Here is a 17,705-nt window from a genome sequence, read left to right as displayed (position 1 = left end):
CAAAGCCTCTCCCAGGCCAACCATCTTTATTTCCCACCAGCTTCTTTTAAAAAAATATATATTTTCCTCAGTTACATGTTTTAAAAACCCCATCAGTTTTAGGTTTATGTATGTACATTCATTTTTTAAACATATTTCCTTATGAATCATGTTTGGAGAGAAAAATCAGAACAAAAGGGAAAAACCATGAAGAAAAAAAAACCAGAAAGGAAAAAAAAGTGAATAAAGCTTGTGAAGATTTATATGAGTTTCCATAATTCTCTCTCTGGATGTGGGTGATGTTTTCCATCCAAAGTTTATTGGGATTGCCTTGGATCACTAAATCATTGAGAAGAACCAAGTCTGTCAAAGTTGATCTTCACACAATCTTGCTGTTGCTGTGTACAATGTTTTCCTACTTCTGCTTGTTTTGCTCAGCAACAGTTCATATAAATCTTTCCAGGACTTTTAAAAATCAGTCTATTCACCATTTTTTATAGAACAATAATATTCCATTACTTTCATATACCACAACTTGCTCAGCCATTCCCCAATTAATGGGCACCTAAATCTGGAGAGTGTTTTGCCAATTCTTTGCCACCACAAAAAGAACTGCTACAAACATTTTTGTACACATTTTTTTCCTCTTTTTTTTGATTTCGTTGGGATACAGTAGTGGTACTGCTAGATCAAAGGGTATACGCAGTTTAATAGCCCTTTGGACATAGTTCCTGATTGCTCTCCAGAATGGTTGAATAATTTCACAATTCCAATGTGAATGTGTTAATAACCCAGTTTTCTCTCATCCCTTCTGTATTTATCATTATCTTTCTCTGTCATCTTAGCCAATCAGAGAGTTGTGAGCCAACCTCAGAGTTGTTGTAATTTGTATTTCTTTAATCAATAGTGATTTAGAGCATTTTTTCATGTCTATAAATGGCTTTAATTTCTTCATCTGAAAATTGTCTATTCATATCCTTTGACCATTTATCAATTGGGAAATGACTTGTATTCTTATAAATTTGATTCAGTGCTTTATACATTTTAGAAATGAGCCTTTACCAGAAATGCTGACTATAAATAACTTTCTGTTTCCTTCTAATCTTGGCTATTGGTTTTGTTTGTGCAAACCCTTTTTAATTTAATGTAATCAAAGTTGTCCATTTTGCATTTCATAATGTTCTCTAGTTCTTCTTTGGCCATACATCCCTTCCTCCTCCCAAAATCTGATATGTAAACTATCCTTGCTCTTCTAATTTGTTTATAAGTTTGCACTCTTTTCTTCTTGTTCTTATGATTCTAGGACAGTGTAAGTTGCCTGAGATCAAAGGTTGTATTTTTTTTATTTGCTTCCAGTTCATGCCATATTGAAGGTCCTTAATAAGCATTTGTAAAATGACTGAGTCTCTTATGAGCTGCAAATCTCTGGGCAAGTCACTTACCTTCTCCCAAGTTGGTTCCCTTAATCTGTAAAATGTTGATAATAGCATTTATCTCCCCAATTGTTGTGAGAATCAAATGAGATAGCATATGCATAGGGATTTACAAACCTTAGAATATTATATAAATGTTAATTATTATAATCATCATCATTATTGTCATCAAATCTCTTTCACAAATAAAAGATGAGGAGGAATATAAGGAGATGAGAGTTCTTTCAAAAAAAAAAAAAAAGATCTAAGGGTTAGGGTTAGTAGGTCTGTATCCCAAAGAGATTTAAAGAAAAAAAGGAGGAAGAGGAGGAGGAGGGAGTTTTATGTGTAGGGGGATATTAAAATTCAAAAAAAGAAAAAAAAGATCTGAAGATTTCAGAAAATAGTAAGGTCAGGATGAACCCACACATACATGCACACTAATGGGATAAAATAGCTCTAAAAGACAATATGATTTCATTCTATAATGAGAAAAGCATAATATGAGAAGTATCCTTAGAGGGTTATGTTCACTTATGGGTCCTACAGTTTGGGAAGGATATCAGTCAACTGCAGAAGACCCCAAAAAGGGTAAATAGGGTGAGAACTCAAGTTCATGCCATGAAGATCAGTTTAAGGAACTGGGGATATTTATAGCCTGGAGAAGAAAAAATCAGGGGTGGGAAAATAGTTAGAGACTGCTGCCTTTAAAGACAGCTGTCTTTAAATATATGAAAGATATCATCTGTTCTGTTTGGCTCCAAAGGCGAAAACCAGTAACAGTGGCTGGAAATTGCATAGAGGTTTATATCAGCTGGTTATAAGGGAAAAAATCCTAAGAATTAGAAATGTCTCCACTTCAGCCCCCCCCCCCTTTCCCTCTAAGATTCTTTCCTGTCTACTCTGTTTATGTCTTGTATGTACATTTTGTTGTTCTTCAGTCATTTCAATGGAGTCTGGCTCCTTGTGACCCCTTTAAGATTTTTGGCAAAGATACTGAAGGGGTTTGCCATGTCCTTCTCCGGCTCATTTTACAGATGAGGTACTAAGGCAAACAGGATTAAATGACTTGCCCAAGGTCAAACGGCTTGTGAGTGCCTAAGAGTGGATTTGATCTCAGGAAGATGAGTCTTCCTGATTCCCAGTCCACTGCTCTGCTCACTTAGCGGCCTTTTGTATGATCATAGTTCTTTGCATATTGTCTCTCCCATTAAAATATAACCTTCTTGAAGGCAAGGACAGTGTTTTCCTTGTCTTTATATCCACAGAGCTTAGCACAGCACCTGTACATAGTGAGCATTTAACAAATGCTTGTGTTTGGCAGAGTCTCTAAATGTGTAAGAGGATATCTCAGAAAGTGATGAAAAATCTCTTGATTGGGGATTTTTCAAATGGAGGCTGAATGACCACTTTGTGGTCATAGAAGTTGTTCTCAGCAACCACTAAGAGTCCCACCAGAATGTCATGCTCTGATAGGTGAGTTTTTACTTCATATTGACTATAATGAGACTTCTATACTTCCTGCCCATTTCCTCACCACATACTTGTGGGACCAGCATCCTTTTCCCCTTCCCACTTTGCTCCCTGGGACTACATGCTCTCAGAAGTGAATTTTCATCTTGCCATCAGCTGATCCAGGTCTCTCACCATGTCCCAGTACCAGTGCCAGTGCCCCAGCTCTTTCTACCTATCATTTATGTACTGACTTCTCCTATTAGAAGGTTTTTTCAAGAATTTCAAGAATTCTTTGAAGGCAGAAACTGTCTTGTTTATATTTGTCACCCTAAAATTTCGCAAACATTTCTTTATCTCTTCCTCCCTCCCTTCCTATCTCCCTTCCTCTCTCTCTTCCCCTCTCTCCCTTCCTCTCTCTCTTCCTCTCTCTCTTCCTCTCTCCCTTCCTCTCTCCCTTCCTCTCTCTCTTCTTTCCTTCCTTCCTCTCTCCCTTCCTCTCTCTCTTCCTTCCTTCCTTCCTTCCTCTCTCCCTTCCTCTCTCCCTTCCTCTCTCTCTTCCTTCCTTCCTTCCTCTCTCCCTTCCTCTCTCCCTTCATCTCTCTCTTCCTTCCTTCCTTCCTTCCTTCCTTCCTTCCTTCCTTCCTTCCTTCCTTCCTTCCTTCCTCCCTTCTTTCCTCCCTCCCTCCCTTCCTTCTTTCCTCCCTTCCTTCTTCTTTTCTCTCCTTTCTGTCTCTGCCTTTCTTTATGTCTGTCTCTGTCTCTTTCCCCTAAGGTCTCTGATAATCATGTAAATCATAGGGAAAATAAAGCTTGATTTGCAAAAATTCTATATATGTTCAACTTCTAGCAGCACAGTTATTATATAAGGCAAGGGACAAGATCAATGGGATTTTATTCATTCTGCTATTGTACTGGATGTGGCAGGTACAGTCCAAAGAATAATTTTCTCCTTAGCAGGTTGCTGTGGCTATGTCCTCTTCAGAGCAGAGCCTATTAAGATTTAAAGATTAGGAGCATTAAAGAACTCTGAATAGTGGTGGATCTCCTAATCAATATTTTTCTGGTGGGTGATAAGCAGTGATAACTTACTCTGATCACCAAAGTTCAAGGGAATGGCAGGGACAAATGGGAGGAATTTACTTCCTAAAATACCAACCAAAAAGCTTACAGAGTTTCTTTCTCACTCTGAGTCTATCTTCTGTTCCTCTGCAAGTGTGTCTCCTTTTTGTGGATTCCTCCATTCTTTCACTCCTTCCTCCCTTTAGGCTTCTTTTCACTCTCCATCTATTTATTGTTCTTTTCCTCTCCAAATCTCTCTTTTCTAGTGGTCATACTTAATCAGGTTCAAACAATTTGAATTCAATTCTACAAATATTTATTAAGCACCTACTTTGTGCAAAGGAATATGGTAGCAACCGGAGATATAAAGACAAAAAGGAAGACTGTCTTTCAAGAACCTAGAACATTCAACAATAGGTGATATTTTGCAAAGTGCTTTACACACATTATCTTATTTGATCTTAACCACACTATAAGGTGAGAAAAGATGTAGAATAAGTGGGACATTAATGCACTCTTGGTGGTGCTGTGAACTGATCCAAACATTTTGGAGAACAATTTGGAACTATGCCTTTGATCCAGCAATATCACTATTAGATTTATGTCCCAAAGATATATACATATATATTTTTTAAAAAACTATTTTTTTATTTAGTTATTTATTTGTTTATTGCAATTGGGGTTAAATGATTTGACCAGGATCACACATTGTGTTAAATGAGGTCAGATTCAGGTCCTCCTGACTTCAGTGCTCTATCCACTGTATCATCTAGCTGCCCCCAAAAGACTTATTTGTACAAAAATATTTATAGCAGCTCTTTTTGTGTTAGCTAAGATTTGGAAACTAAAGGGATGTTCACTAATTAGGGAATGATTAAACAAGCTGTGATATATGATTGTGATAGAATATTTTTATGGTTTAAGAAATTATAAGAAAGATGATTTCAGAAAAACGTGAAAAGACCTACATGAACCGAAGCAAAATGAAGTGAACAAAATCATGAGAACATTATACACAGTAATAGCAATATGGTTTGATGAAGAGTTGTGAATGACTTAGCTATTCTCAATAATACAATGATTTAAAACAATCCCAAAGGATTAATATTGAAGTATACTATCTGTCTTCTAGAGAAAGAACTGACTTTATTTGAATACAGGCTACTATTTTTTACCTTGTCTCATTCTTTTTCTTTTATTCAAATTTTCTTATGCAAAATGAATTATATGGAAATATTTTACATGATTGCACATATATAATCTATATCAAATTGTTTACTGTCTGGCCAGGGAGAGAGGGATAGAATTTGGAACTCAAAACTTAAAAAAAATATTAAAATTGTTTTAATTTGTGATTGGGAGTAATAAAATATAAAAAAGTAATAAGGTAGTTTATAGGAAAAACAGGCTCTTCTATTTATCTCACATTGGTAAATAGGGGAATACAAAAAAAAAAGATAATGTTGTATTTAATTTTAACTGGCTTTTATCTTCTCTATTTCCAATTCTTTCTTTAGGATATAATGAAATCCAGAAATATAGTCTTGCTTCAGTAGGTCTTTCCTCCCATCTTTTTTGATACTGATAAATAAATATCCTCGCACATATAAGTAAATTGAAAATTAACCCCACACACAATAAAGTGAGTATTCTGGACATTATGGACACTATCTCCATTTTAAGTATGAAGAAAGTGAGACACAGATAAATTAAACTATATACCCATGGTCCCACAGCTAGGAAGTATCAGAAGCGAGATGTGAACAGAGATATCTCGGATTTCAAGTCCAGTACTCTCTCTGTTGTGTTGCATACTGCCCCTCACTTATACAGATAAATAAAAAGTAATGTAATATTTTGAGGAGAGAACATTTATAACTAAGGGGACTCAGGAAGGCTTTGAAGAAGTGATAAGCCTTAAAGGAAGCTAAGAATAGTAAGAGGCAAAAATGAGGAAGGAATATATTGCAAGTACAGCAGAAAGTCAGAGTAAAAACATGGAGCTTAAAGGTGGAAATACCAATTTTAGAGAACAGTTATTAACTCAATTTTGCTGGAATATAGAGTGTGGGAAGGGAATAAGGGGAAATAAGTCTGAAAAGGCAACTTGGAACTGGGCTCTGACTGACTGTAAGGGTCAAAATGAGAAGTTTCTATTTTATCCTAGAGATAATAGGAAGCCACTAAAATTTTTAGACAAAGAGTGACACGACAGATCTGTGCTTTAGGAAACTAGTTTTTCAGCTATATAGTAGTTGGAAAGAGATTAGAAGCAGAGAGACCAATTAGGAAGTTGTTGAAATAGTTCAGGTGAAAGGTAATGAGGGCCTAAACTATAATGTTGATTGCATCAATACAGGGAAAGAAAACTAAAAATAAAGGTGTTATACAGGTAGAATCACCAAGATTCAGCAAGTGATTGGATAAAGGGGATGAAGGAAAGTGAAGAATATAGATTGATTCCAAAGCTATAAATTTGAGTGACTGGAAAAATGATGGTGCTTACAATAGAAACTGGGAAGTTTGGAGAAGGGAAAGAATTGCTTTTGGAAGTGATGATAAAGATAATCAGTTCTGTTTATCTGTAAATAATTTTGTTAACATTTAATTGGAGATACAGACGAGACATCCAAATGGAGATGTTCAGCAGAAAGCTGGAAATTAAGCCTTGCAAATCAGGAGGGAGATTGGGTCTTAATACATAGATTTGGGAGTCACCTGCATAGAGGTGAGAATTGAACTGTGGGAGTTTGTAAGATCATCAAAGAAAGTCTAGAGAGAGAGAGGAAAGCACAAGACAAAGCTTTAGGGGACACCTATACTTAGAGGGAGAAAGAGATTGTTATAAGACACAAAATGTTGTATGCATAAAAATAATTTCAAACATCACAAAACAGACACAGGGAATAGATTTCTGGACCCAAACTGATACACATCTCACTAATTGCCCATTGATAATTTGGTTAACAAAAAAATGCTTCAGGCAATGAGGCACAGACATGGAGGAAGAGAACCAAAAAAGAATAAGATCATGAAATCCAAGGGAATAGAGAGTATATAGAAAGAGTGGTGGGCAACTGCATCAAAAAATGCAAGAAATAAAAGAGCATGAAATCTTTTTTTAAAAATCATTAATTTTAGTAATTAGAAAAGTGTTGATAACCTTGGAGAATCTAGTTCTAGTTGAATGGTCAGGTTAGAAGTAAGAAATGAGGAAGTAAAAATAATGACTACAGATTTTTGTTCTTATTTGACTGTAAAAGGGAGAAGATATTTAAACTATAACTGTAAGGGGATTCTAGATTAAAGTTTAAGGTCTTTTGTAAGGATGGAGAAGACCTGGGGATGGTCCCAGAATCCATCTGGGAGAAAAGGAAAACTCCCCAACATTGAGAGTAGTCTCCTTGCCCCTTGCCTCTTAATTTTATCTCCCTCTCAGGCAGTTACCCAGAACCTATTGCAATTGCTTGATGAAATGGCTTGGATGAGCTATAAGTCACTAACTTTCCAGTTAACCTTCCAGTGAGATGAAGGACCACATAATTTTACCAACTACCCTACCACTACTTCATAAAGTTTTTGAGATTTTGTCATCATACTCATTTCCATTTTCCTTTGGACCTCTTTCACTATAGTGTGTCTAAGTAACTTAGCCAAAGGATTTCTAGGTCTTGTACCTGCCTCTTACTTAATTCTTAGGATTCTAGAGCTTTTTTATATTTTTACTTTCCACATGTATCGCTCTCTTCCCCTCTCCTAGAGAATCATCTCATATAATAAAGACTATTTTAAAAAAGAGAGAAGAGGAAAGAAATTATCAGTAATACTAATCAATATTTTAAAAGATCTGAAAATATATGTATGTTCCACAATTGTTCACTTCCTACCTCTGCAAAAAAATGAGAAGTATCTTCACCATATTTCTTTTCTTGTAGCCTTGCTTAAAAAAGAATATATCTCTGACCCATAGTTTTTTTCTTTTTTTTATTAAAGCTTATTTTTAAAACATACGTATAGATAAATTTCAACATCAACTCTTGCAAAATCTTGTGCTCAAATTTTTTCCCTACCGTCCCCCCATCTCCTCCCATAAATGGCAAGTAATCCAATATATGTTAAACATTAGCAATTCTTCTATACATATTTCTACAATTATCATGCCACATAAGAAAAATCAGATAAAAAAGGAAAGAATGAGAAAGAAAAAACCTTTTTGTAGCAAACAATAACAATAAAAAGTGAAAATGCTGTGTTGTGATCCACACTCAATTCCTTCCCACTGTCTTCTCTCTGGGTACAGATGATCTCTCCATCACAAGACCATTGACACTGGCCTGAATTATCTCATTATTGAAAAGAGCCATGTCCATCTCTAATCCATAGTGAACTTTCTTTTTAAATGTTGTTTCCCCAAATAGAGCATAAGCTCCTTGAGAGAAGGCATGTCTAGTTCTTTCTATTTGTATCCCTGGTGTTTAGTGCATTATTTGGCACATAGTAAGCACTTAATAAATACTTTTTCATTTATTTCATTCATTATAAGAAGAAGGAAAGGAGTTAGTAGATAGAGATTCAAAGAATGGGAAGGTAGGGAGGTGTGGAGGTAAGGGAGTGGAAAGGGAAGTTCCCAGATAAGACAGAAGGCCACAATCAGTCAATTAATAAACACATATTAAGCATCTACTAAGTGTCTACTAGGACAGCTGGATGGTACAGTGGATAGAGTGCTAGGTCTAGAGTCAAGTCCAGTTGAGTTCAAATCCAGCTTCAGACACTATCTGTAAAATAAAGTAGAAACGGAAAAGGCTCTAGTACTTTTGCTAAGGAAAACCCCAAATGGGACCACAAAGAGCTAGACGCAACTGAAATACTGAGCAACAGCAGGCTGTTAAGTGCTGGGGATACACAAAGAAAGGGTTCTGGTCTCAATGAGCTTGCAATCTAATGAAAGGGACAACTTGCAAACACATATATACAAAGCAAGGTATGTGTGGGATAAATAGGAAATGATTAACAAAGGGAAAACAGAATTAAGAGGGGTTTAGAAAAGTTTCTCGTGAAAGATGGGATTTTAATTGGGACTTGAAGGAATTTAGAAGGTGAAGCTGATGAGGAGAGTATTCCAGGGAATGCCTGATCAGAAGCACTATTAGAATAATTTCAGCAAGGAAAAGGGACTCCCCTTCTTTAGAAACTAGAGCAAAGTCTCAAGAAGAGAATATAGGGCTCTAAGGTATGGAGTGAGGAGAAGAGAGAAGGTCTGTGGAATTTTTGTTGGAATTGCCTCTTGCAGGTGTGTCTTACCATTCCCACTCCCACTTCCATTGGGAGAGTCACTTAAGCTCTCTTGGTCTGTTTCTTCAGCTGTAAAATGAGGAGTTTATTTACTGAAAACACTTTGGAATTATACAGAAAAGTCCATATACCCCAAAATCCAACTCTGAGCATATATCTCTAGGAAGGTCAAAGACAATAAGTTCCCATATATACTGACATAGTCATAGTTGCACTTTTTGTGGTAACAAAAAATTAGAACAAAATGGATTCCCATCAATTAGAAATCACTGAACTGGTATATAACTTAATGCAATCTTATTGTTCTGTAAGACGGTATGATAAGGAATTCAGAGACACAAAGGATGATTTGTATCAATTGATCAGCAACAGAAGCAGAAGCAAAAAAAAAAAACCCATATGCACAATATCTATTAAAAGGCAACTAAAAAGAACACTAAAAAAAGCCAAATTCCAAACAACCAATAATGTTCCCCAAGAGCAGACAATGAAATACACTATCCTCTTTTTATTGGATAGGTGAAGTAAAGAACATTGCATACACAGTCAAGACCCATTTGTCATTCCATTGGTTTTAGTTGGCTGTTTTGTTTTGTTTTTGTTGATGATAGGGAGGTCTCATGGCAGGAGTGGCCATATTTGGAAATGAGTGTGATGTTAATGTTTTAACATAAATACATATGTATATATAAATAAATATATATGTATGTATGCATGTTTGTATACATATATGTATGTTTGTGTGTATTTAATAACACATTTTATTGAAATTTTTTATTTTCAAAACATATGCAAGGATAATTTTTTAACATTAACCTTTGAAAAACCTTGTGTTCCAATTTTCCCCCTTTTCCCCACTCCCTCCCCTAGATGGCATGTATTACAATATAGTGGTATAGAAATATGTTAAATCCAATATAGTCAAATCCAATACATATTTATACATTTATCTTGCTGCACAAGAAAAATCAGATCAAAAAGTAAAAAAGAAAAATGAGAAAGAAAATAAAATTCAAGTGAACAACAACAAAAAAAAGTGAAAGTTCTATGTTTGTCCACACTCAGTCCCACAGTCCTCTTTCTGGGTGCAGATGGCTCTCTTCATCACAAGATCATTGGAACTGGCCTGAATCATCTCATTTTGGAAAGAGCCACATCCATCAGAATTGATCATCTTTATAATCTTCTTGTTGCTTTGTACAATGATCTCCTGGTTCTGCTCATTTCACTTAGCATCAGTTAATAGTAACATATTTTTTAACGAGGGTGTTTTAAACTAAGTGACCTCTAAGTTCCTTAGAGACTCAAATTTCTATGATTCTGTAACAGACTTAACTGTTTCCATATCTGGTTTCTATTCCTTCCAAACTATCCTGCATACTGCTACCAAATTAACCACTACTTAATCTTCTTGAAAATCAATCTTCCTAAAAGATGTGATTCCCCAGATAAAAGTCTTCAGTGGCTCCCCACTGCCTTACAGATAAAATCCAAGGCTAAGCTGCCATTTAAGACCTTTTATGATATAGTCAGTGTTCAGATATATTATAGCAAAGACTTGGGGAGGGGGCCTGGCTTTGAAACTCAGTGTCAACAATTGGAGGAAGGTTTATGACGGGGATAAGGAAGTAGGGAAGAGGTGACAAAGAGACCCAGACAGAGGCTGTATTTATACCAGAAATGTAAGTGCTAAGTCTTTCAGGAAAGGAGAAGTTGATAGAAGCTGATAGCACAACTATAGAATAAACAGAAATAAAACCGCTTAGAGTTTTTACATGTTTTACAATTTGCAATCTTCCCTACAATCCTTCAAGGTAAGTGTTCTCCTTCTTTTACAAAGCAAGTCACTTCATCCTGTTTGCCTCAGTTTCCTTCTCTATAAAATGAGCTGGAGAAGAAAATGGCAAACTTAATCTTTGCCAGGAAACCCCTATGTGTAAAGTCAGGAATGATTGAAATAACCCAACAACAACAGAAACAAAAGGGGTTCTGAGTGTTAATGAAACAAAGAAAAATTCCATCCAAAGGAGACTTAGTCCTGAATTCCTATGTAATCTCTCCACCTGCGTGTCACACCTAATATCTGGAAACCAAGCTCATTATTTTTCTCCCCAAACTACACCTCTACTAATGTTCCTATTTCTGTAAATTTCATCACATTCATAAACTGGAAATAAATGCTGGAAATCTTTCTGAATCCTTGACTATCCCCCAACATACAATCTCACACATAGTAAGATTAGGTGAATGAGCTTTAAGATCCCTGTGGATTCTAGGATTTTATAATTCTGTGTCATATCAAAGATGATCTTTCTTGGCAGAGAAACAGAAGCAGTGTAAGAATTAAGCATCAATTCTTTCTCCCTATTATTAGTTATCATTGTCCCATCCAACCAAGCACCAAAGCTTTTCCCTTCTTTGCTCTGTCTTTTCCTTTTCATAAATAAAGCTTCTTAAAAATCCCTTTTGTTGACTTTAGCTTCAGCTTCACCAATTTCAGATCATTCTAAACTTCTAATATTATTTTTATTAATCACGTCATGCTCATATTCGTCCTGTGGAATTTCATTCCAGAAGATGTTCTATCCCTCCTATGCCGACTTCTTCTGTAGAATTCCAGCTCATAAAATACTACCTAGTTTTCCTCTGAACCCCTTAAGAGTTGCCTTCCCAAAATTAAGGGTACATGTCACACTAGACTTGAATTCCTTCTCCTTTATAACAAATTCAAGGAAGGATTTCAGAAGTTCCATAATTTTTATTCTAGCAATCAATTCTTCCCTATTAATGAGAATCAGATTCAGAGAATGATTTTTCCTTATTGGTTCCTCTACCTTGAAAGATGTAATTATCACTAAGGCAAATCAGAAGTTATTAGCTGCTGTGCTTCTGGCACATGTGAGTGTAGGTATGATCACACACACACACACACACACACACACACACAAAACAGTGAGCTTCAGTAAAAAAAATAAATAATAATAATAGATAGCATTTATATAGTACTCTAAGCTGTGCAAAGTGCTGTACCTATGTTATCTCATTTGATCTTCACTCTAACTATGTGCTAGGTTATTATTGCCCCCATTTTACAGAGGAAGAAATGGAGTCTGAGAGAGGTCAAGTGACTTACCTGTTGCCAACAGCTGGAAAGTACCTGAGTCAGGATCCCTACTTTGATCTTCCTGATTCTAACTCTAGCACTCTGTGCAAACCTCATGGCTTTCACCTGGAAGACCGAAGTTCTCCATCATTGCTTTTGTGCCATGTTTGTGATCTACTTGCCAAACTTCTCATTTATTTTCTCTCTCTAATTGATGGGATCTGCAGCGTATTCCAATGACAAAATCATTTCTGGTACTGCCTCCATTGACCCTCACTTTAAAAAAAATTTTTTTTCTTTTATTTATTTATTTTTTTGAGCTTCACTTTTGATCTCTCTCTGCTCTACCTCTTCTTCCTGGATCTCCTTACATGAGTGAACTTTCTTAAGATGCAAGGAGACCCTTTGTCCTTTCACTGTCCAATCTCCTCTGAATAAGATATACCCATACTGAGCCAGAGCCCCACCAAATTTTAGTGATCCCCTGGCCCCGTTGTATTTGGACTTCTTCTTCTTTTTCTTCCTTCTTCCTTCTTCCTTCTTCTTCCTTCTTCTTCTTCCTTCTTCTTCTTCCTCTTCCTTCTTCTTCTTCTTCCTTCTTCTTCTTCTTCCTTCTTTCTTTTTCTTCTTCTTCTTCTCCTTCTTCTTCTTCTTCCTTCTTCTTTCTTTTTCTTCTTCTTCTCCTTCTTCTTCCTTCTTCTTTCTTTTTCTTCTTCTTCTCCTTCTTCTTCTTCTTCCTTCTTCTTTCTTCTTCTTCTTCTTCTTCTTCTTCTTCTTCTTCTTCCTTCTTCTTCCTCCTTCTCCTTCTCCTTCTCCTTCTCCTCCTTCTTCTTCTTCTTCATATTTGTTGCTTAAATTTTGAGCATTTGTGGAAAGACCTTTGAAGCCATGAGTTTTATTCCTGGTTCCTTTTCTTCACCAAAAATGATGATAAAATACTTCACCAAAATGAACGGGACAACTTCTTTTTATAGTCAAAGTCCTGTTGATCCCCTGGAAAGGTGGGCTGTGCTTTCTAGAGTTAGCTTGGAGCCCAAGTGCAGGAGGAAGCCCCACTAACTTTGTCATGTGGTTCACTTGCTCCTGGAGTGCTGTCCTGTTTGAATGGCTGAGCTTGACCACTGTTGCCTTGCAGGTAAAGCCCCTAATCTGTATTGCTGCCTTTGTTTTGGCAGCTTGACTGACTCTCCCTGTGGTCCTGACCTTATCTCAGCTCACTCTACTACTCTGGATACTTGTCTCCATACTTATGAACCTGGTCTTGATGACTGATTATAAATGCATAATTTGCCCCACTATTTTATTGGTAGTATTTGTAACTCTTTACTATTCCCTGATTCTAATTAACCTAATTATTTTGAGTCAGGAGGAAAAGGCTCATTTTCCTGCCACTTCAATATCTTGTTATTCGTGCCAAAAATTAAAGGATAGAGTCTAATCAATAAACATTTATTAGGCATCAGTTGTTTGCCAAGTATTGTACAAAGTGCTAGAAATCCAAAGATCAAAAAAATCTATTAAAAAAACCAAAATATTCCTGCTCTCAAAGAGCTTAAGACTAATAGACAAGGTTTTAATATAGGACCACCATTAAATGATTAGTTTAAAGATAGAAGGGAACCTAGAGGTCATCTAACCCAACCCCCTAAGTTCTCAGTTGAGGAACCTGAAGGAAGCTCAAGTTGGTTAAAATACTAATACCATGAAACCAGTTCTTAGACCATGTGGAATTCTGCCATGAGCCACATTCTGAGAACTCCTTTTCTTGGGCTATTTGCTTCTGACAAACTAAGCTACTAACTGTTACCCCATATATTCCAATTCATCTTCCCCTTTATTGTGTGCCTTGGAACAGATGTTCCCTTCCCCTCATACAAGAAGGTCCTCTCTCCTCACCTCCATCTCATAGAATCCCTATCCTCCCCTTAAAGTATGACTCCAATGCTGTCTCCTATATGGAACCTATTCTGATCTGCCTCGAAGTTATTACAATTTCTTTTTTTTTCTAATTATTTTGTAGGTAGTCTGTATCAACTAATTTGCACATGATCTTGCAGTGGAATATAAGTTTTTTGAGGACAGGAATTGTTTTATTTTTATCTTTGTGTCACCAGTGATTCATATAGTGACTTTCATAAATTTGGAATTTAAACAAACATTACTGAATTGTACCACTGGGTTTTATCGTCCATATTATGTGGTGACTCCCTCCACTCCTGTGGTTACTGTTGCCGAAAAAATTCATCAACTAACAGCCAACATGGTCATGAGTCCCTCCCAATTCATTCAGCTGTCAGTCAGACATTATAATAGAATATAAGCTCCTTGAGGAGAGAGATTGTTTCACTTTTGTCTTTGAACCCCATAGTGCTTGGTACTTAATAATCATTTAGCAAATGTTTTTGATTGATTGATTGAGACAAGTCCTTTGTGTGGTAGGTAGGCCCTAGCAATTTTTTTTACTCTATTAACATAATCTTCAATATCCAGAGTGATCTCTATGCCAAAAAGAAGTATCAAAGGACTTATGTGAAGATTCATATTAAGAAAAAGAAAAATCCTTTTAAAAAGTTAACCTTGATTAACACAACACAAAGTTCAGAAGATATTTAAATTCAGTTAAAAAGCCAAGCAAGATGAGGACTTAAATAGCTTTGAGTTTCTTTGAGTTATTAACTGGGAAAATAATATTTCTTTTTTTTATTAAATAACTTTTTATTGACAGGAAAATAATATTTCAACATCAACACAGTATAATACTTTTCAAGGTGCCTTCCTGAATTTCTTCCTTACAGGACCAGGACAAGTGGAAATTCTGCCCGGATTCTAACTTATTTTCATTACTTTTCACTGCTTTTCAATTTTACCTATGGAGATCAAAAATAGCTGAATAACTGAGGTTACTAGTGACAGGGTTAGCCCAATCTCCTACAGCTATCTCTTTGTACAGGCTATCCCCATGCCTGGAAATTCACTCCCTTCTTGCCTTCATTTCTTAGAATTCCTAACATCCTTCAGGGTTCTGAAGGTCATATGCCTTTTCCTATGGGAAGACTTTCCAATCTCTTTAGTCAATAGGGTTCTCTTCTTCCTCTTTAAATTTTACACACATACACACCATACACACACACACACACACACACAAAATATATATATATATATATATATATATATATATATATATACACATACATGTATACATATACACAAGTACACACATATAAATGCTGGAAGCTGCAGAAGCTGAATAACAATAGATAGATAGATACTTCTTCCTGTATTTTATTCTCTCTGTAGAATATAAGTATCTTGAAGACAGAAATTGTTTCTGCTGGTTTGACTTTGTATCTAATCCCCAGTGCAAAATATAATGTCTCACTTATAGAAGGCACTTGATAAATCCTTGTCAGATTAGATTGGACTAAATTGGACTGGATTTAGTGAATTTAGCCTAAAGGAGTTACAATGTCTAGATTTAGCATTTCATGGAGTCCTCAGACTCTGATAATCTAACAAGGAATAATTGCAGAGTTAAGCACTAACTCCAGGTTAGTTCTTTAAAACCTCACTTAGTTGCTGGGGATCCAAGTCTTATAAGAAGCACCTGAATAGCAGCTGTGATGCTTCCACAGCTTCAGAGAATTCAACGAAAAGTTTTGCCCATAGATGGGCAGAGATCACAGCATCTGTGCTTTTTCTAAACTAAAAGGATAAACAGCCCTTGTTGTCTCTGAATCACCAATTGCTTTTGAAAACTTGAAACGGGGAAGAGGCAGGGAGGGAAGAGAAAGAATGATGAGGAACCAAAATAGGGAGAGGTTCCTGAGAAATAAGAAGTGAGAAAGTACAATGGTTCAAAAGAGACAACTACTAAGATCATGTGGGTCTTTTCAGTTTGGATCTATTTACTTCTCCTTTGAATTTTTTATTCTTCAAGCCTCTCAATCACCATCTGTTTCTACATAGTACTGAAGAAATGAACAAAAGATCAATCCACCCGTTTGCTCTTGTTTCAGGGGCTATCTTAATGCTTAAACTTCCACTAGGTGGAGGGAAACCCCCAAATAACCTCATATAAACTACATTGGTACCAGCAAGACTCATGGAGAACCATAGATTCGAATCTAGAAGATATTTCAAAAACCATCTTGTCCAATTTACAGATGAGGAAATAGTTGATGTCTGAAAGGATAAGTGACTTGACTAGAGTCACATGAGCAAAAAGTGGAAGATTCATGAGTCAAAGCTAGTTTCTTCAACTCAAAACCCATCTTGTCTTCTGTAGCACATGGCACTTCTGCAAATATATATACTCTAGTTAACCGCCCCTTATTTATTGACTCTACTTACCATTTCAGAAGGGCTAGGAGGACCAGTACCAGAGCCACTGTTACCATGGGGCCATTAATTTCCAAATGGAAGAGTTCCAGGAATTCCATTGTTCCTCAACCTCAGCAGTTGTTGTTGTCGGAACCCTGGGGGACAGGCGGACTGGGGAACCCCTCTGAAGGAAAGAGTGCCTCAAAGTCCTGTCAGCAGTTATCAGAACAGCAGTCTGCCATAAAGGCGGAAACAGACAAACAAGACTACGTCAAGCCAACTTTGTTCCAAGATGTGTGTCAGAATGTCTCCCTCCTTCTAAAGAGGAAGGAAGGGGAGGGAAAAGAAAGGGTTTCAGTGTAAGGCAATGAATCAGCATCTCTCTCTCTCTCTATTCTCTTGATGACTGTCCTGTAAATAAATATTTACTTAACTTTTCTGGGAGGCAGCAGCAACACAACCTCCACATCTGCAGATCATAATCATGAATGTCAAGCCTGGTACGTGATCAGCAAAAGGAAGGATCCTGAAACTCTCCCCAATAGCCTGACAGAGTTTTGTGACAGTTATTGGTTCAGTTTTGCCCATGAATACTTTTGTAAGTGTGTGGGAATTCTTTTAATATTCTTAGTCCATAGCATTATCTTAGTTCTAGGAAGGATCCAAGACAGTAGTATACCGGGTCTGGCATGTATTGGCTTGACAGAGCCAATTGTTAAATGTCCAGTGGGAGCATTTATACTTCAGAAATTGACAAATGCTACAAATCAAGACTTGGCTTACATTCTCCAATTGATAAATGGTCAAAGGATATGAACGATTTTCAGATGAAGAAATTGAAACTATTTCTAGTCATATGAAAAGATGCTCCATATCACTACTGATCAGAGAAATGCAAATTAAAATAACTCTGAGATACCACTACACACCTCTCAGATTGGCTAAGATGACAGGAAAAGATAATGATGAATGCTGGAGGGGATGTGGGAAAACTGGGACACTGATGCATTTTGGTGGAACTGTGAATACATCCAGCCATTCTGGAGAGCAATTTGGAACTATGCTCAAAAAGCTATCAAACT

General features: G+C 36.5%; 1 protein-coding gene across 3 annotated transcripts in view; it reads right to left on the bottom strand.

Annotated features, from left to right (window-relative positions):
* The window catches only part of TBXAS1 (thromboxane A synthase 1), a 217,721-nt gene extending 200,795 nt beyond the window's left edge, over positions 1 to 16,926 (bottom strand). For 2 of the 3 annotated variants that reach the window (XM_012551074.3, XM_012551075.3), the window contains exon 1: positions 16,654 to 16,926. In XM_012551074.3, coding sequence (XP_012406528.1) covers positions 16,654 to 16,742 — 89 coding nt within the window. In that variant the 5' untranslated portion in view covers positions 16,743 to 16,926. Of the gene's footprint in view, positions 1 to 9,209; positions 9,270 to 16,653 lie in introns of all 3 variants that reach the window. The other variant, XM_012551076.3, reaches the window with a different exon arrangement.
* Between the last annotated feature and the right edge of the window lie 779 nt (positions 16,927 to 17,705).

The sequence above is a fragment of the Sarcophilus harrisii genome, chromosome 5, assembly GCF_902635505.1.
Source record: "Sarcophilus harrisii chromosome 5, mSarHar1.11, whole genome shotgun sequence".
Lineage (NCBI taxonomy): Eukaryota > Metazoa > Chordata > Mammalia > Dasyuromorphia > Dasyuridae > Sarcophilus > Sarcophilus harrisii.
The sequence above is the reverse complement of the archived record's forward strand: the minus strand, read 5'-3'. Positions and strand labels throughout refer to the sequence as shown.